Here is a 20500-nt window from a genome sequence, read left to right as displayed (position 1 = left end):
ACTAATCATGACAAGCTTCCTATTTTATGACTCTGGAGTATTGTGTGCTGTTGGACACTGTATTAATATTAAAACTGTGCAATATGAAAACACTGTTTCCAAACCCTTGAAGAGTAGTATTTAACACACTCCTTCTGCCAAATTCATCTTGTTTATGTAGAGATGTAATTACACAAGCATTTTATAATTTCATTGAACATATTTTCATGAAACAAAAAGATAGTGTAAATAATTGCCATATATAAAGTCTATTTTCTTTTACTAGAATTTTTAGCCTTTGATATGTAACATACAGCTGCTTTAAAAGCAGAAATCATCTAAAATGGTGCCACAAGGTTTAAGGATAAATGGGTAGAATTAAGCTAATATTCTACTTTTTTAAGTTATTCTTTTTTTTTTATATTGTTCAAGCATTGAAATTTCTAACAACCTTTTGAAAATACTGATTGCCACTCCAGGGAAATGTTATATATATATGTGTGTGTGTAATTTTAGTAATACTTTGTTCTCTTTTAGTTCTGTTTGGTTTCCTGCAACATCTGCAAACACAAATCAAAAGGATTGCGTGTATCTATTCAAAATAAGTTTTCTTTTGTGGAACATTGTGTACTTACAAATAACATAATAAAACCTTGTTATAGTCTTGTTTACAAGCCCAATGTAAAGTTTATCTAGGGGTTTATTTACCTTTCCATAAAAAATGGATACATTTCATTAATGTGTGGGAGGATGTAATTAGAAAATACAGAACTAAAAACCATAATGCTACTTTTCACCACTGGTTGTTGGAGTTCCTATGAGAATGTTTTTTAATAATCATCTTTCTGTACAAGCTGCCATACAAACTTAACCCATAACTGGTTTCTCAAATAACACCACTTGTATTATGCAGAACTTTGTGGAAATGATTTGCTCACTGGCTTTGTGCAGTGGAGTAAAGGATGATGCCACAGAAACATTTACAGTTCTACAAAACATCAGGCTAAATAAAATAAGCAGGATACTAAAAAAAATTACTGAGATAATGAATATGGTTAGAAATTAATAAAATAACTTGTTTAAAAAATTAAAATATTTCAGTTGTGCTTGCAGGTAACATTCAATTGTTGTGAAATACCAGGGAAATGTTAGGAAAGGGAGAGTGACACTAATTAAGCAAGGTCTTGCACAGAGCAGAGCCTCTGGTGTGTAGGAGGAGCAGGAAGACCTGTATAGAATGTCCCCCTCCCAAACTGCAATGGAATTCCATCCCCTGGCACAAGGAGGAATTATTGTTTCCAATACATGATGTGCAGACACTGTGAATCAAGGTATTGAAAATTGTAGGTTAAACCATGCAATACACCATACAAGCATCAAGTAAAGTATTAGATTAGTCTTTCAGACTATGTTTGAGTGGATGTGGATGTATCTGTAAGAAGGTAACTACTGTAATTTACTTGGTTTGTGGTCAAGTTTTTCTGCATCTGTTAATATTTTTTTCCCTGTTTTATATTTGGTCCCTTTTTCATATATGCCTAGGCTTTTGAAATTTAATTGTAAAAGTCTTTCTGGTGCTTTCTGCTTCAGTAAAATACAGACTTTATGTAAATACATAAAAGAATAATCAGTCTCAAAATGGCTTAATATTTTGATTTTTTTTTAAATTAAAAGTATTTCAATATTTTTAGTGTTTAATTGCTGTCATTAAACTACTCTCATGATATTTGCTGTGCATCATGACATTTGGTAGTATGTTGACTTCCACAGTTTTCCCTAATGACTTGAACGTGGGCAGAGATAAAAGGTGGATATTTTTTAAGGGAATAAAACTAATGACAGGATGTGGCTATGTGTCTGAATTTATTATGTTACCAAAATTAACATTTTTCTTGTAAACCTGGCAGGTAGATCAGGTTGCTTTCAGATCATGACATGCTTCAACTCTCTCACAATTCTAGAGATGCTACTTGTGCAAGATTCATTGAACTTCAACTGTGCATGGCTGCTTGTCTTGTGCATGCTGGTTCTTCAAGCTGCTTGTTTAAGCAGGAGGGGCTGGTGCATTCCCTGGGAACACAGAGAATGCTGCTGGAATTTGCTATCCTCCTGCCCAGGCAGCAGCAGGAGTTTCAATAACCAGGTGTGATGGGTGGCAGATAGGTGAGATCACTCCCACATTGGCTTGACAGCAGCCCGTGAGTCACTCTCACATCTCTTTTCAAGAGGAGTGTTGTAAGTGTGCTCACCCAAGGATGCAAATAAGGCAAGGCTTGTGTGGGGAGTAGTGTCATTTATTGGATCAAACTGATAGACAGAAAGTAGCCAGGCTCTGTATGGACTCCTTTGTTCTCATCTCTTCTGTTTGAGTGTTTCTGACTCCTTTTTTTCCCCAGTTGCCTTACTTTGATTGAATACATTGGATACTCTAATCCCAGCTAAATATATTAGAAATACACTGCTGTAATTCAGAGTGTGTGTAGCATAAGAATAGACCAATACCTCTCTGAAGTTCTTTGACATCAGCATTCCTCATCCTTTATTTCCTTGCCAAATTCTTTAGGTCATATCTGATATTTGTCCCTAGAAGTTGGGCAAAGTTAAGGTGAACCTTAGTGAAAATGAGTTGTTTTCTAAGCTGGATTGCCCTTTTTTTCCTGCTTATTTCTTGCATGTGTGTAAACTAGCATATATAGACATTACTTTTCATGTTTTTTTGAAGATGTAGCTAAACTACATCTATTTACCTCCTCATGACAATTTTTTTGAAGGATTAATATATTTTTTGATATTTTGATTTAACAATTTAATAATTATCCCAGAGTTAAGGAAGAGTGATTCACGGCATAGTTAGGCCATCTTGCATAAATCAGTGAGGTGTGTTTTTTCTACAGGGGGCTGACTTGTTCACTCAAGTCTGTTAATGGAATTGCGTAATGCACCTTGCTCAGGTCACAGCAGCGATACTCAAAAGAGCAAGGGAGAGCGATGACAATCCTGTGTCTGCACTGCCATTGCTCGTGTGTTCCTCCTGTTCTCACGCCTACACAATGTTGCTCATCTCTCTAGTTTCAAAAATACCAGAGATTTCTGAGTGATCACACCCAAGCTTGCTGTTGTCTGCCTGACTACTACCCTCACCAGTATTCATACTTTCCACCATGCTGTTCAGCTGTCTTCCCAGTGATAATTTTCTTTTACATCCACTGCATTAATTTCCCCAGTGCTCTTGTACGCTAAGAGCAGATTAGGAGATTACACAAGTTTTTCTCAAATGACTCACTGAATAATTTAACTGAAAATCTTTATTTGTCTTGTTCTGAAGCCAGGAGGGTGATTTTGCTGCTACACAAATAGTTAGTCCTTCTGGGAGCGTCATGTTCCAGTGAGTGCTTCCAAGCAGTCAAACTTTCCTGTGGTTATCTAGAGCACTTGGAGAGCTCTTTGGTATTATTCCATTAGGGATAAAAGAATTTCAGCGGCAAGCACCTGATTTTCAGTTTCTTGCATTTTTCTGAGTTTTATGGACGTGCACAATTCTACATACCATCTAGTAGGTTGATTGTGAAAGAAATCAGTTATTTTCCTTTGCAACCAAAAGCCTGGTTTTCTAGTTTTTTTGTCTTAAAAGCTGCTCTTCCTTCTTGCTTGTCTCCTGTTGAGAGCCAGTTTTGTAAATACTACACAAGAAAGATTTCTCCATTATTCAGGCTGACTTTACTTTGTAATGGTCTTAATATTTTTTATGTGTTCTTTTTCTCTGCATCCAACATTTTGTTCTTTACAGCTTTTACTATTTCTCTGGCTCCAGGAGGAATGTTTTCATTATCTCGGATTTTTCTGGGCTGACCATTCTGGTTTTTGGTCCACCTTCATTTGCTAATTTCTTCTCTGTTTCTTAGCTGAGGAGAATTAACTGCCAATAAACCAATATTTTGGTTTCTCTGTGATTCTTTAACTGAACTTTTCTTGTCCTGTAATCTGTATCTTCAGCTGTCTGTGGCAAACAGTATTAAAGTGATTGAAATTATTCATAAGTATAATAGTTTTTACAGGTATTTAAAATTACTGTGTAAGGAAAGGTAGATGTAATACTTTTGTAAGGGGTTAAGTTATGTAAGAATGTAATAACTTGGTTTAATTCAGAATTTTCATAAAATTGTTTCACTGGAGAAAATTGCTTGGAGTGTTTTATCTCTGCACATATTTTATACAGCATTTTAGTGCACCTGGGAGGGCTGAGCACCAAAGACAGCAAGGTACTAAACCAGCTGTATTGCTATAAACCAAAAGAAATTTCATCTAAAATGCTCAGAGAAATAATTTGCTGTATAATTTCCCTGTGCATATCACCATCTCTTTGAGATCTCTAAGAGAGGAATTATTCTGCTCTTTTACTTGACAGATGTTGGAATTGAAGGCTAAGAGAACCTGGGCAAAGAGAGGAATCAAGTAAGAATTAAATCCTCCTCCTGTGGTACATATAGGAAAACAAAAATAAATAAAAGTTTAAAATAAAAAGAGATGGGGTGTTCTACATAGATTCAAATAAATACATAGAGAACCCTTTGTTCTCTATGGAAGCCACGTGCCTTCAAAACGAAAAAAAAGGGCAGTTAAAGAAAGGGTACATCTTGTTCAATTTCAAACATTACACCTTTGAATCAATGGAGGATAATGTAAAAATATTTCTGAAACAGACAATGCTGTTTGCAAGAGATATCTGTGGACACCACTATTTATCCCTGAGTAATGGAAAAAAATGATATGTGTTTCTTGTTGTGCAATTTCAATGCATTTTTCTCCTCCTAGAATAACTATGACTTTCTAGCCCTGGCTTTGGTCACGTGAATTTATTTCAAATTCTTTCATGATAATGCTTTTCTTTGATATGTTTGCCTTTGTTCTGTATCTGAGTACCAGCAAGGCCTGTTCTCTAGATGGAAAAGACAGAAAAGTATTCTTTTTGCAGCATCTGAACAATTTCTGCAACTTTATCTATGCAGTCTTTGTAAATGGAACTGCTACCTTTAAGAATAAATCCAATGTGGATGTATAGGCTTTCAGGTGGCATGGAGAGCATCTGTCTGAAAATTTATTCTCATTTATGTAGGTTTGGAAAGGATTTTCTCAGTTGTTTCCTGTATGCAGAGATGTTCAAAATATCTTATCCTTGATATTGTTATTTAGCATCAAACACCTCATACCAAATAAAACCAGGATGTATTTTTGGTAACTGAGGAACAGCAGGTCCTGAAGGGTTTAAAATAGATGACATATGATACCAAGAATAACCCAGTGCAACTTAGCCAACCTGAGAAACTATTCAAAGAGCAAACCAAAATGGAGGGCACTTCTATACTCCATTCTTTCACCAACATTTATTTTGCTATTTTTGCTTTGTTTTGCTTCAAGCTTTTAATTAAGATTTCCTTGGCTTTGCTGACCCATTTCTATATTGTTAAAGGCAACAGAAAAGAAGCTGCCAGGATAGCAGAAGAGATCTATGGAATAGTCCCAGGTAAAGTAAAAATATGGACTCTATCATTTAAATGTTTATTTGCCACATTTTTGTAACTCAAGGATTTAAATCAGTGAGTTGCCATGAAATGAGGGATTTTTTGCTAAATGCAGGGGTAAATGTTTGAACCTGAAGTGCCTCTCATTTCTGGGGTCTCTGCAGTGTCAGTATGTGTTGGCATGGTTTAGGTGTGCAAAATATGAGACTCCAACAATTACCCAGCTAGAATGAGGATGACATTTGGTCAATGCACTATATATGATAAATAAAAATACTGCTCTCAGTACAAGGTGTTCTTTATCAGTGGTTACAGATTGTTTTACTAAACATCCAGTTTTACTGCCAGAGAATATTTAGGGAAAAATTTTAACACATTGATTTTCTGAAAGGAGATGCTAGGAGGATATAACTAATAACTTTATGAATCCAAGCAAAGAAGCCTTGTTTTGTTAAATCATATGATAAAAATGAATGCAGCTAAAATTGTTCTGAAAAATACACAGCACAAGAATATGTTGTATTTCATAGCTTACTTAGCAGGTCATGGTTTTGTTTTTTTCAAGTGATTTTATTCCTTCAGATCACTGCCATAATAATGAATAGGCATGTGATTGCATTCCTGTGATTAATTCCACTAATTAAAATGACACGGTATTTTCAATTTACTGCTAATGAGGGCTTATTTTCCTAGCTGCAGATTCTGATCAGCATTGTGACATCACACATTTCTGTGTGACTCATTTTCTGGGCACTTGCTTTGTGATTGTGCCATCATGAACAGGCACAGGAATGGCATCAGAACACAGATGGTGTTCTTTGGGATGGGCACCCAAAGCAGGGAGATTAACCTCTGGCCAAGAGAAATACTGCAGCCAAGCATTTTTGACAAAGCCTTTATGAAGCCTGTATATATACAGGCATGTTTTGGTTATTAATTTATTTTTTATTCTCCATAATATAATTCCAGTCATTTGTTACTGTCGTTTTTTCCCAAGCACCTTTATGCAATCATAGTCTGACACGCGGTGAGCAGCAGTTTTTCCTTCAAGCTTTTCCTTCAGGTTCTTATTGAGGTGCCTTGAAATTCAGCAGGCTGTAACATATTTTTATCTGCAAGTTGCCATTTGCAGAAAGTCATTAAGGCTAATCTTACAAAATGTAAGATCATGTGATGTTGTTGCTGGGGCACTGTATCATATTACAGCCAGAGCTTCACAACCTTTTCTCTTTGCAGTGAAGTAGCACAGCAGCAGCAGCAGGGCTGCGTAATTTATCTGTAGGCATTTGAAAAGAGCACTTTCAGTCATGTCACTCCCAGCTGAGCAGGGGAGAAGTGCTCCATATGGGAACTATATTTGCCACACGTTTCAGGGAGGTAGGTTGTGGTGGGAGTGTGCAGAGCGAGTGTTGTCCTGAGGCTGTGTGTGCACACACATGCATTGGAAATGCCCTGGAAATGCATGTGAGAACATGCACGAGCTATACTCTGCATTAAAGGTTAAATAAGGCCCTGGAGCTCTGCTTGAGTAACTCCTGAATCCTCCTGCTGTATGAGGGCTCTGGGCTTTGTCACTTGCAATGTCTTCTGACTTTCTGAGCCGAGCTTGCCTGTTTTAGTCACCAGCATGATGAGAGGTGTGGGGTATTTGGGGGGGTTTCAGGAAGGCTTTTCTTGGTTCCTGTTTCCATCATTTTGACTGATGTGCCATTCAGAGCCTTGCCATATATTGTGCCAGTTGTTCTTTCCATGCCAGTTTCCTGCCTTCGGAGCCCAGGAAGTGCTCTGTAAATAAATGGAAACAGTAGTAATTACTACAGTTAAAACTGTAACTCCATTAGCTGAAGTGCATCCTGGTCCTTGGGTAACAAAAGGAGACTCCTTTGGCCAAGAGTAAAACCTCTGCTGTGTCCTTGGCCTCAAGTCCCCATGGATGTGTCCATGCCTCTCATTGATTTCTCCCTGCCTTGGGTAGCATGTGAAATGGAGATAAATCACCCTTCCCATTCTCTCTGTTGTGCTGCATAGCTGAAAAAATTAAACAGGACAAGGGCTTCAGATACAGTGCCCATGGGCTTACTGTACAACAGAGCATGAATGCAAACACTGGTTTTGCTTCTGTCCTGTGGCACTGGAAATGCAGCTGGCCTTTGGAGAAACACTTACTACACACTGTGTCACAGGATGGTTATGAATTTTAATATAGGACAAGTAAATTTGCTCTCTATTTGAGCGGCAGGGATTTAACCTGAGCTGAATGTCTATGCCTGTAGGTAGTAGCTAGGCTAAAGAATTATTTTTCTTGGCATAAATAGATTAGGATAAGAAAAAGGGCAAGCAAGCCTACGTGAAGGAGTCTGAACAGTTCAGCATCTCAAAATAATTAAAGAAGAAAAGTAAAGCCCTCAGGCAGAATTTGTTTTTCCATGTATTTTCTGAAATATTTCAGTGAAGAGAATGATTAAACCTGTTACATGGTAGTCTGAGAGGGAGGATGTTATTTATGAAATTGTCAGTTCAGGAAATAAAACTGCCAAGGACATGCCAGAATTCATTTGATGGACAAGTCAGCCCTGCTATGAGGCTCTTAACAAAGTGTCAGAGAAGCTGGGATGCAATTTGTGACAAGAGCTCCCAAGGAAAGGTGGAGGCTGATATGGTTTTGAGTAGGAGAATTGCAGGGTTCTGAAGACTCCACACGAGACCCAGCAGCACTAAATTCGTGATCTTTGCTGAAACATGTTTTTAGCTCTTCTTTTAAAAGTTCTGCCAAGAAGCTTTTGTTTAGATTTCTTAGTGAGCAGCCAGCTTTCTCAGGATTGCTGATCCCTCAGCTGTTGTGCTGAAATTAACTCATCAGTTTCACCACTAAGCCCACACTGATTTCAGTCCTGATCTGCATTTACACGTGGCTGTGCTCCCCCTGTGCTCCCAAGATGTGCTTTTGCTGCATCCCTGAATTAGCTCTGTGCATTTGCTGTTTCAGGCAGCTGGGCAGACCGGTCCCCTCTCCACGATGCTGCCTTCCAGGGACGCCTCCTCTCTCTGAAAACCCTGATTGCACAGGTAAAGGCCCACAGGGAAAGGAAAGGCTGGGAAGCAAGGTGGTTTCACATGAATTGCATTTATGGGCTGGTGAGCTGGTAATAGATTGCAACAGGGCATAAGAAATATGGCTGTATGAATAATATATCAGCACAAACACCTCTGGGCATGTTTCAGTTTGCTCAGTTAAGAAGCTGGGGACAAGCCTGGGACAAAGACTATCACAGCTTGCAGCTTGCTATACAATGAAGAATGATCCTTGTGCTCTTTCTCAATGATGAACCATGCAACTAGGCTTGAGAATAAGGACAATAAATATATAAATGTTAGGCTATAGAAAATATATAGAAAATATATATGTAAATGTTTGGCTATAGAAAATATATAAATGGCTATTAGAAAAAACCCAAAAAGTAACAGGCATGCCTTATAAAACCATCTTGCCTTTCATAGTCAGCCTGAAACCCTCTGCTCCAAAAGGAACTGAGAGTTCAGGCAAAAGGAAGACAGGAGGAGAGAATACATGAGAGGGAAAAGAAGCTGGATATGAAAAGAAATTATGGTTCTTTGTGCTCTGCCCATCATCTTCCTTCCCACCTTTGCTTAAACTCAGTGTCCCCATCTAGCACAAATAGGTTACTGTGCCCCTCTCCTTCTTGCCCCCAAGGCAACTGCAGGGAAATTAATTCCCTGAATGTAAAGCTTTTGACTTGGCTATCAGTCTTTTTATAGGCAAGGTAAATAATTATTACCAGAAACCAGATCTCTAATGGACAACATCCTCAAGGAGTGGAGCTGCCAGTGAGAAAACCTCCTCTTCTGACACCTCTTGAGGCATTTAGCTGCAGCTAAATAAAAGATGCTGTTTACAGACAGCATTTTCCCTCCCATTTTCTGATCCCTCTTTCCTTCACATGCTGACATAAAGTGATTTTTATGGAAAAGGAAGTAATGTAGGTTAGAGATAAAAAGAAAGAGGCTTTATTCATTTAGTGATTTGATCGTTTTCTGACCCCTCTATCTCCATTTATGCTGACCTTACACCACTTGCTTTGTGGAGCACCCAGTGCTGTGGTTGCTCACCAGATGTCCTGGTTATGCACTGTTCATGGTCGTACCCTGAGGAAGCACCCACTGGTGTGGTTATATAATTTAGTTAATCCACTGTTTCTCCTTTTCCTGAAGACATTTAATTTGGGAGTAAAAGATGAAGGTCCTTGCTGATGAAAACAGATCAAGGCAGCAATGTCTGTAGAGCCTGAATTGGAGCTGAATCACCACAGATTGATAAATGCAGGGACGAAATTCTTCATGGAGCAGCATAATCATTGCTCATTGCTTCTAATATACCAGCCTGAAATGAAGTATGGGACTGTGCTTGAGTGTCTGTGAAGCACTCAGAAGTCTCTACTGCAGCACCACAGCTTTCAAGAAAGCCACTGAGGCTCTGGGAGTGCCTGGACACAGGGAGGTGATGTAGTGCTGCAGTTTTCAAATGGCTCAAGAACTCACCAACACTTGTCTCAATGCCGGAAAAAAGATTTTGATTTTTCACGTACATTGAAAACAAGGTTTATCATGAGTGATGGTTGGCAAACAGCCATTGTAAGATCTACAACTTATTCTTCATTTTGTAATAGAAGGAATTGTTGTTTTTCCCAAGATATCAATGCTAATTCTGTCACTTGATATGACTGAGTTTTATTTGTTAAAAATATATATACATGTATATATGAATAATGATTGAGAATAAGTCTCCTTATTAGGAGTCTCTAGAAGAAATTAATCTTGGAGGAATATGCTGATCACAAAGTATGAAACCACCACACAATTAGAAAATGGAGTAATCTCTATTTTTTCAAGGTTTTGTCTATTCCCCTAGCACCATTGTAATGCATGAGAAATTTTACCAACAACTTTTACATTAATAATATTTTCACATGACTGAAAAAGATTGTTTTTCTATCATGTAATGCTTAGCCTGAAGTGTTTACAGTGCTGTTAATGCTCACGGTGTCAGGACTGCTGCCTTTTTTGCTCTGTGAGGTTGCTCCCAGGTACTCCTTTCTGCCCATTGCATTGGTGACTGTGTACCCAAAAGTGCATTGCTGCCATCTCGTGAGCTGCCCTGACTATAGCACGTCAGGCAGACACCAACAGTACTTCAAAACATGACATCAAGCAGAAAATGGAGCTGCTGCCAGGCCTGTTCTCACACACGGCTGTAGAATTCTAATTACCAGGAGATTTAGTTGCAGTCAGAGGAAAGCACGTGTGACAACTGCTTTCCCCTTTGTGAGTATGCCTGGTTTGTCTTTGTGCAGGAATAGATATGGCAACTGCTAATCAGGGAAACACCTGAAATAAGGCATTCAACAGAGACCAACAGGAAATCAACAGTGATTTGTAAACCACTGTTCTTTCTTCCAGTGTAAAACATTTCCTGGATGGTCAGATAAGAAGAACTGATTTGTGGGTGGGATTTGACTCATCTCTCTTATAGGTTTACCAGGTACTCATTACCCCTGAGTGAAACACCCTTGGGTACCCCACGTAGTGAATGAAAGAACTTTCAGGACACAATTTGTCTGCCCTACTGGAAACAGCTGCTTTAGTACAGGATGAATCATAGCATAGGGAATCCTGTTTCTCCCCACTGAAGGAGCTGCCAGCTCCAGCTGAGCTGCAGATACCTGTGCCAGAAGTGTGAAAAACACCAATCACTTGGTTTTAAAATTGTAAAAAGTTTAATGATAATAAAATGGTTATAAAAATAGCAATATAATTAGAGTAATAATAATTTGGACAATTTGGATTAGAACAATATGAGACAATAGAAACAAAGAGTTACAGATAAGTTCAGGTACCTTTTTCTGGGCAGCATAAGCCTGAAAAGGACACAGATTAACAGAGGATTAACCCTTAAAAGCAATAGCCTGTTGCATATTCATACACCTCATACATGATGCATAAATTCCATTCAAACACAGAATTCTGTCTGGTCATCATCAACTTCTTCCTCTAAATCCTAATGGTGTCATCCTGGCTGTGCGAGGTGGGAAGAAGTTCATTTCTTCTGATAATGGAGAAATAAATTCTTTTTCTCTGAAAGATTTAGGTGTCCTGTGGCTGCTATCTTGGTGCGAGTCCTTTTTTAAAAAAAGTATCTTACATAGCATAGTTTCTATTTTAACATTTTGTTATAACCTAAAACTATATTTATCACACTACTTAAGAGAATTAATATAGCATAACTTTCTAACACAACACATATAATATTCATTTTAATATTTGCAAAAAGCCAATCATAAAAATACACCTTTTTCAAAAGAAGCATCCTCATTCAGGGAGGTGAATCCCTCCAGCTGTAGCTCCTGGTGCAGGACTAAATAGGGAAGGAAATGACAGCCATATAAATTAAAGAAATGTGAAGCATTTCCTGCAATTGACAGTGCATCATAAAGAGCTAGAAACAGAAGGCATAGCTTGTGATTGCTCCCTCTTTAACCCCATCACCAGCTGTGGTTTGTGGAGACAAGAAATCACTGAGCAGCACCAATGTGACCTGAGCCCTTTCCCTGGCACTCAGCTGTGCCGTGACTGTCCCTGCCATGGGCCCCCAGCAGCCCTGCAGGAGCTGGGCAGGGCAGGGCAGGGCTGTCCCCTCACTCCCTGCTCCCTTTGCAGGGTTTCAACGTGAACCTGCTCACCACAGACCGAGTGTCAGCTCTCCACGAGGCCTGCCTGGGTGGGCACGTGGCCTGTGCCAAGGTGCTGCTGGAAAATGGTGCCCAGGTAAGTCCTGGGCATGACTTTGGGACAGGGCACCTGGGAATGGGTGCTTCCTGCATCAGTGAGAATGTTGGATGTGCAGTCCAGGTGGCAGGGCCAAGATGCAGACGGACATCTCAGATAGAAATGTGGAAAAACATAACAGTGTACTGTTTCCCTGGGTGATTTGTCCATAACAGTGTTCTGTTTCCCTGGGTGATAGATTTGTCTCCCCCTTGTGTCATCCCTTTATTCTCTTTTGTTTTCCCTTTGTGTGTGAAACATGGTCACGGTTGATGGAAAGTGAATGAAGGATGCTAAGTGAAATAACCTTGAAGAAAGTAACTCACACCTTTGCCCTCCCCCTCCCCCCTCAGCAGTGATCACTGGAATTACACCTGATTTTCTATGGGAAGGTTTGGGAGTCTCATGTAAGTAAAAACGGATGTGCTTGAAGCAATGAAACATTTTATCTGCTAATAAAATAACAATTCCCAGAGCTGGACCTAAGGTAGAGTACATGTTCCCAACAGAGATTAAGGAATGGGTGAAATATATAAGGATATTTTTATGTCAGCTGGGTTTTCAAGTACAATTTATAAGGCAAGAAACCAAGCAGCACCAAAAAAGTCAAGAGACCTCCAGTGCCTCCAGCACTTCAGCCACACCTGCCTGATGACACTGGGAGGAGTGAGGGTGGTGGAAATTTCACAAATTGACATGTGCTTGCATTATCCATTGCTCTTCTCCAGTGTGCCACAGAGTTAAAGACACGCAGATTTGCTTCATAAATTGGCCCTGAGGGCTTGCTACACGGTTAAACACAGCATAAACAGGGGTATGGTCTGATTCCTGGGGTGTCCTGCCCAAGGCCAGGAGTTGGACTCCATGATCCAATGGGTCCCTTCCAAATCAGCATATTCTGTGATTCTGTGATCTACAGCTCTGCTGTCCCAATGGAGAATGGCAATAGTAGTTCTTGCCAGGTCTTTAGATCAGAAGTTGGGGAAGAAAATTTCTGTCTTGCATAGACATACATGCATGTCAACTCCTTCAAGCTCCTTTTCTGTTTGGGATTATGTTTCTATGAAAATTCCTTGTGTTGGAAATGTGTTTTCAGATGAAAATATTAAACAGAAAGTGAATGTTTTCATTTAAAAAGCAAAGCTATTTTCATTTGAGGGTGTTCCACCTTGAGGCTGGTGAGAACGAAAAAAATCTTGAAGATACTCAGCTGCTTCACATTAAAAAAAAAAAGAAAGAATAAAAAATTGCATTTTTTAGCAGTTCCAGCAGGAGCATTCAGAGCAAGGAGGGTTTCTGCCTTATGGCACTAACTATCTGGGAAAGAGGGCAGACATGAAAGGAGAATGTTCTATATATTATGCCACAACATATAACTCAGAAAGTTGTAAATAAATTAATTCCTGCAATTAAACAAGGCAAGAGCCTCACTCTGGTGCAGTTCTGGTGTGCACAGGAGGCGTGTTGCACGGGCATTGCTGACAAACAGGATGATCCTGAGTGTGTGTTGTCCCACACAGGTGAATGCGGCCACCATCGACGGGGTGACTCCGCTGTTCAACGCCTGCTGCAGCGGCAGCGCAGCCTGTGTCAGCATGCTGCTGGAATTCGGGGCCAAGGCACAGCTGGGGAGCCACCTGCCCTCACCCATCCACGAAGCAGCCAAGAGAGGTGAGAGAGGTGATGTTCTGGGTGTGAGGGGTGTGAGAGAAGCCAACAATAACTACGTGACAAATGTGCCTTTTGTCGTTCACTAAGCACTTAAAAAAGAATTCTTTCCATATGAGTACAGATAAACAGGTTTGGCTTTTCACAGTTCCTGTGCCTCACAGTTGTACCTGGGTGTGTTCTGCTCTGCAGCAATTCAGTGACAGCTCTTCCCTGCACAGGTCACAGGGAGTGCATGGAGACCCTCCTGGCCCATGGGGTTGACATTGACCAAGAAGACCCACAGCATGGGAGCCCTCTCTACATGGCCTGCACCTACCAGAGAACAGAATGTGTCAAGAAGCTGCTGGAGCTAGGTACACCTGGAAAAGGCGCTGGGGGAGAGTTATGGTGGTGTGAGACAATGCTGCTGGCCTCTCTGAGCTGCCTCTTTACTTAAAACATCATGGGTCACTTCCACAAGAGTTGTTGGGAGCCTGACTCTGGCAGACTCATTTGAGGCCATTAAAAATTTCCTGTGTTGTGATAAAGAAATTATGATTTCCTAAGTGAAAAGCATTCTTAATTACAGACACCTCCCTGAGGCTATCTGAATGTGAAAACAGAATTCTTTTAGTTTTCTAGAATGATAACAGGAAGCACAGAAAATGCTGGCTGATATTACTGACCAAAATCAACTCTTGCTTAACATAGCAGTTTATCAGAACCATTAACTTCACCTCCTCCTCAGTGGACGATGAGAGCAGCAGTAAAGCTGCTTGGAAGAATAATCACTGCAGGTCTAGGCACAGGCCATGAACTAGCACACATATTTGCTGTCAGTGTGTATTAGCTGACTTACACCTGCTCAGAGTGTGGCCCTGCTGTGCCCAGCCAGCCTGGGACAAGCATTTTGCTTGCTGTGCTCCCAGACCTATTACAATGAGATACCTAAAGGTTTCGGGGGCAATTCAATTAACATAATCCATATTAGATTTTATGCCATTAAAGAACACATGGTAGGCTTTGAACACGTTTTGGGTTGAAGGTCAGGCAGCTCAGTCCTGAGCATTGCAGGCAGGGTTTGGTGGCCCAGAGCAGCTGTTTGACCTGCTGAGCTTTGCACAGATGCTGTTGAGATCCTGTGTGCCATCCATCCTTTCCTAGTGGAAACCAGCCTGTGTGATGCAGGTTCAGACAGTTCCTGCTGCCCACCAGATCTCACCAGGAGCTTTGTTCACCCCAGGAGCCAACGTGAACGTGGGGAAGCGACTGGACACCCCCCTGCACGCGGCAGCAAGGACATCTAGTGTGGAGATTGTTATCTTGTTGATAGACTATGGTGCTGACCCAAAATGCAGAAATGCTGACCTCAAATGTGCCCTGGATCTTGCCACACCTCACAGTAAAGTGGAGCAGGCGCTTCTGCTTCGGGAAGGTAATGGTTTCCTTTCTTCTCCTTTTTTTTAAGTAAAGCAGTATTTGTATACTTTACCTAAGTATATTTCCTTAATTGCTTTTATAAGTAATGCTCTTACATACATTCTCTTACCTTTTCTGCTGCCTTCAAACCTCCAACTCATGACACAGAAATCTGTTTTGTTGCTAGATCTGCCACCTGGTGCTATGGTTTTTGCAGGTAAATCGGTCGGTTTTTCTGTGCTTCTTTTCCTATCTACTGAAGGAAAATCATACATATTTACCTAGTGGGACTCCTGGTGTTAAAAACAACCATGAAAATTTATTAACAGATAACATTTTGGTACCATCATAAAGTGTTCAGCCTTGCACCATGGCTCAATGGGTGAGTGTGTCCTTGGCTGCCAGGAGAAAGCAGAGCTCTGTGCCAGGTGACTCCTCAGCTTCACAGCTCTTCCATGTGGTTTATGGGGCGGCAATCCCAGCACAGAACAGTGTGGGTATTTTCAGTTTAGTTGAAGAAAGAACAGAGACAATTTTTCTCTGGGAAACTTAGAGAAAAAAATTAAAACCATTATTATTTTTCTTTTTGTAATTGTTCTCCAAAGTGCACAATTCATAGTTCACCAATAGTGTGAAAAGTTTTTACTTTGAGACCAATCAAGTCTCACCTTAGCGAGTCACATTATAAAAAGCCCACTACCTTCATTAATTATCTCCTAATTCAGCTTCTAAAACCCAGAGTCTTTTCTTCCATCCCTAACTCAACAACATCAGACCAGCACTTAACTGTTTACCTCCAGGCTTCCTGCAATTAATTATCCTTCTAGTTTACTGGAAGAAACCTCTGGGCAGAATTAAATCAGGATCCCCTTGTGCTGTTTTCACCTGCACAACATTTGGCAGAACTTGATGCATCCAAGAGCAACATCCCTGTGCTCTGGGCTTGCTGAATTAGCTCCCTCCTCCTCTAATCTCTGTTTCCCAGCTCACTGGTGCCCTCTTAGCTGGTCTGTGTCTCCTGAGGCCCTTCTGACTGGAGGGTGAATGGTGCTCCCCCATGCGGGGCCTCCCGCCTTCCTGAGCCTGCTCACAGCCCACCAGGGACCAGAGCATGATGTGCACAAAAAGCTCAGTTCCAAACAGCTCTTGCATGGTAAATTAATAAATGTCACTGTTGCACACAGGCTTTGTCCCGACCCTCTGAGCACAGGTGGGCTTCATGGAAGAAACAAAACGTTGGCTTAATATCCTCCTGTCCTGTTCTCTTTATCTGTGACTTTTCATGCAGAGCTTTAATTTTTCATGTCTAAAACCGTCTGGGAGGAATTTTCTTTGAATGCTTCTCACCTTGTGTGACTTCTGTTCCCATGCCTGAGCTGCCCAGAGCTCAGTGGCAGACTGTGGCAGCAAAGGCAGTGCTGCCAAGTGTCCTTCTACCATTGCCCTGCGTGAATCAGTTGGTGTAGATAAATATCCTAATATTAATAATTTTCTTCCTAAACTTTCTTTTTGATTTCCACCCTCAGCTTGTCACCATCTTCTCCCTTAAAGTCAGAAAGGCTCTAAAGGCATTTCAGTTCCTGCTGACTCTGTTTTTCAGGCATGAAGTTTCCTCAGTTTCTTCACCTTTGGTCCCACTTTCAGATATTTTGCTGTGCTTAACATGCAACTACTCTTTTCCCCTACTTCTGTGTTTTCTTCTGTTTGAAATAAGTACCCCAGGCTAAAGAGTTTCTCTACCCCTAACTTCTTCAATGAAGTTACTTAGATGGGTCCCTTTAATTTCTCCTTTCACCAGCTATTAAGTGATGTGAAACACAAAATGTGCCTGTTTTCCTAAGTGCTTTAGAAGATGGTCATTTCTTTCTTCACTTCCAGTGACAGTAGCACAAAAGTTCTTTTCCATACATCCCACATTTTTATATTAATTTCTTCTCAGAGAGGATATTATCAGCCTGTTAAAGCTGTTAAATTTTCCTGTGGTAAAAGCAGGAAATTCCTACAGATTATGAAACTTACTGTAAGGTATAAGCACAGGCCTTTAAGCCCAAGGTTACTTATCAAACTCTGCAGTGATTGTTACTGTTTGGACAGAAACTGGAGTGGAAGGGCAAGAGAGGGTTCAAAGACTGAGCACCTCTGGGCAGGTGTAAAGGCTGCACCTGGAGCAGCTGTGGCAGGAGGGAACTGAAGGGAGGCAGGGACACATTCACTTCCAGGGTGCATTTTCCTGTGCAAGCTTGTAGTTGCAGAAGCAATGGGGCCTCATATCCAGTGGGTTTGTGCCTGGCATGCCCCTCAGCTGATCCATGGTGGGGACAGCTCCTGGTCACCCTGCAGGGAAAACCCTGGGCAGCTCCACTGTGGGCAGCACTGTGCCAGCCAGTGCCCAGGATGAGTCCTCTGACAGCTTTCCAACCACTCAACCTCTGATGTGTAACAGGAGTTCTCACATGCAGCAAGGGAAGGGCAAAAACACTTCACAGCTTCTCATCCTGGTTTTTTGTTGTTGCCCGCCCTTCCTTCCTTCCTTCCTTCCTTCCTTCCTTCCTTCCCTCCTTCCCTCCTTCCCTCCTTCCCTCCTTCCTTCCCTCCTTCCCTTCCCTCCTTCCCTTCCCTCCTTCCCTCCCCCATTCTCCACAATGTCTTTTTGAAAAAAAAAATTGAAGGCTTTCTATCTTTGAGACCTTTCTGCAAAAGTTTTCCCTTGGGTCATATTGAGCTAAAATTAGATGTCACAGTAAGAAATGTTTTGAGGGGCACTGGTGGACTGACTGACAAACATAAATACTCTGAGACTGTGATCATGTAAAAAGGTACAGCTGCAGATATTACTTGTGCAGATACCTGCTGAGACAACAGCAGTTGGAAAAAGCATGTTATATATGTATATATGAACAATTAACTGTACTTATCCTTTATCCTCACAAAACTGCTGAGGGTTGCCTTATATCCTAAGAAAGGACTCTGCAGTCCAGAGCTCTCTCTCTCCAGTGCAGAAACTTTTTTAGGTGTTTGCTCAAGAAGAGATGCCAAACAGCCTAGCTGTAAATACAGAAAAAGGTGTTTGGTGCTCACAGCTTTCAAATTGCTGAACCAACTCTTACCACACAACTTAATACAAACAATAATGTATCTAACTCTCCCTGACCTCAGCCTGTCATTATGTAGTGCTTGGTCTGAGTTGCAAATCTTGCTGGTGTTTGCTGTTTTGACTCATACAGGTGGTGGGTTTGAGGTGCTTATTCTTGCTTTTACCTCTCCCCCAGGTCCTGCCAGCCTGGCCCAGCTGTGCAGGTTGTGCATCAGAAGGCACCTGGGCCGGTCGTGCCTCTGCTCAGTCCCCAAGCTGCACCTGCCTGAGCCACTGCAGAACTTCCTCCTGCATCGATAGCTCTGACTGCCTTGGACTGGGAAAGAAAGAGGAACAAGTGCTTGTTTACTCCAAGTTTATAAAGGAAAAAAAAAAATCAAAGGCATCATTTGCTGTCTTCTGTGGCTACCAACCACTGGCTGCTATGTGACAGTGGAAACTGGAAACACCTTTTCACAGGCAGTGAATGGTATCATGGATACAGGTCCCTCACAATCCATTGCCACATGGACTCACACCAGCCTGAGAAGTTCTGGTACATAACCAGCTCGCTTGGCACGTGTTTGTAGGTGCAAATGCACACGCCCACTCACCCACTTATACAGAGATTTCCCCTGCATTTTGGAGCTGTGTGTATTTGGGCAGTATCTGTGCAGCTTCTTCCCTTTGTCTATCCAATCTCAATGTCAAAATCAAGGCAGTGAATATTTTTCTTCTGTTAGCATGTGAAAATGAAAGCTTTCAGTGACGGACATCAGACTTATACAATTTACTGCATAATTTACTGCAATTTGATTTTGCATCCTTTCATCTCCTTCCTATTGTCTACTGGAGTCCTATCAACTTCCAGCAGTGTCTGGCTGTCCAGCCACTGTCCATCCCTGAGCACAGCTATTCCCAATGCTAACACACCTTGTCCTTGGAGGTACAAGTGATGTTATGAAAGCAAGTGCAGGGGTTTGGAGTGAACCCACAAAACTGTGTGAAAAAACCCTTTCATCTCTTCCAGAAAAAAATCAAAAAAATCCTTCCAAAGTTATGTCACCTGAGATCTGGCTATATTCATTACATCAACATTTTTTCATAGCTTAATTCCATGACAGGACTGCAAATGTTTTTATAGGCATAGTAGGTGATATTTCAATGTCCAAACTTTGCAAGGGTTAAAGAAAAGAGTGGAAATGGAAAGAGTGCTGCTTTTTCTTTTTTTTTTTTTTTTTTTTTTTTAGCTTTGCATCCTTTGACATTTCTCAAGCTAAGTCCTGAGACTGTGGAGCTGGAGAGAAACAGGGCCACTAAAGATGATTGTGCATCACCCAAATGTTGTCCTTGTTGAATTTTCCTCATCAGGAGCGGTTTGCAGGCTTGTCTGAGGCTTTAATTACCTCCCTAGAAGAAAGGATTTTTAGAGTGTTATTATTGTCCATTGTGGTATTAGTTTAAATAATGTGAGGATTAGTAGCTTGGAAACAGCAGGGCTGAAGCATGCACCTCTTTGAGATGAGAAATGTGGTGTGCAGTGACACTTGCGGTGCCACTGTACACCATATAAAAAGGTTTTTTTAATGTTTCTTCAGGAGGTTCTTCTGGGGGACAAAACATTTCTTCAGAGCCAGATGTTGGTAAACTTCTGCCATGACACAGGCAATGGTGTTTCACTAGTTGTAGTAAAATGTGAAGCAGAATTAAAAGGACTCTGTCTCCATTTTGCTCAACTCCCCAGGTCCGAGAGGCTGCAGATACATTTTCAGGCTGTGAAATGCACTGGTTTCTTTATGAGTGAGGCATACTGGCACCAATTTTCACTGCCCATGCATGTTAACTCAGAGGGAATTTCCCTCCTGCAGTCTGGATACAGGACTGGCTTCCAGCAGCATTCAGGCTCCTGTCCCTGCTCCAGCAGGAGCAGCAGCCTCTGGTTCAATGCCAATAATCCCTTAATGTCACCATGACAGTCTCTCTGAGACAAAGGTCTAATGTTTCCCATATTTCTTTATGA

General features: G+C 41.1%; 1 protein-coding gene across 2 annotated transcripts; it reads left to right on the top strand.

Annotated features, from left to right (window-relative positions):
• The first annotated feature begins 5322 nt into the window (after nt 1–5322).
• ASB11 (ankyrin repeat and SOCS box containing 11) lies at nt 5323–18801 on the top strand. Of its 2 annotated transcripts, none has more exons than XM_054271926.1 (7): nt 5323–5500; nt 8485–8564; nt 12282–12338; nt 13859–14009; nt 14228–14362; nt 15232–15423; nt 18677–18801. In XM_054271926.1, the coding sequence occupies exons 1-7, from the start codon at nt 5323–5325 to the stop codon at nt 18799–18801; spliced, it is 918 nt and encodes a 305-aa protein (XP_054127901.1). The 2 variants fall into 2 exon arrangements, with proteins under 2 accessions (XP_054127901.1, XP_054127900.1); XM_054271925.1 differs by having other exon boundaries at nt 12231–12338.
• The last annotated feature ends 1699 nt before the right edge of the window (nt 18802–20500 follow it).

The sequence above is a fragment of the Melozone crissalis genome, unplaced genomic scaffold (genome assembly GCF_028551555.1).
Source record: "Melozone crissalis strain CALT ecotype California unplaced genomic scaffold, PUWL_Pcris_2 ptg000013l_1, whole genome shotgun sequence".
NCBI lineage: Eukaryota > Metazoa > Chordata > Aves > Passeriformes > Passerellidae > Melozone > Melozone crissalis.
Note: the sequence above shows the minus strand (reverse complement) of the source record. Positions and strands in the feature narration are given on the sequence as shown.

Bases quoted from the DNA above. Each gene is read 5' to 3' on its own strand.
- ASB11 (XM_054271925.1), top strand. From the start codon at position 5,323: ATGGAGGGCACTTCTATACTCCATTCTTTCACCAACATTTATTTTGCT. The intron at 8,565-12,230 runs GTAAAGGCCCAC...CTCCCTTTGCAG, and splicing joins TGAAAACCCTGATTGCACAG to GGTTTCAACGTGAACCTGCT. The intron at 12,339-13,858 runs GTAAGTCCTGGG...TGTCCCACACAG, and splicing joins TGCTGGAAAATGGTGCCCAG to GTGAATGCGGCCACCATCGA.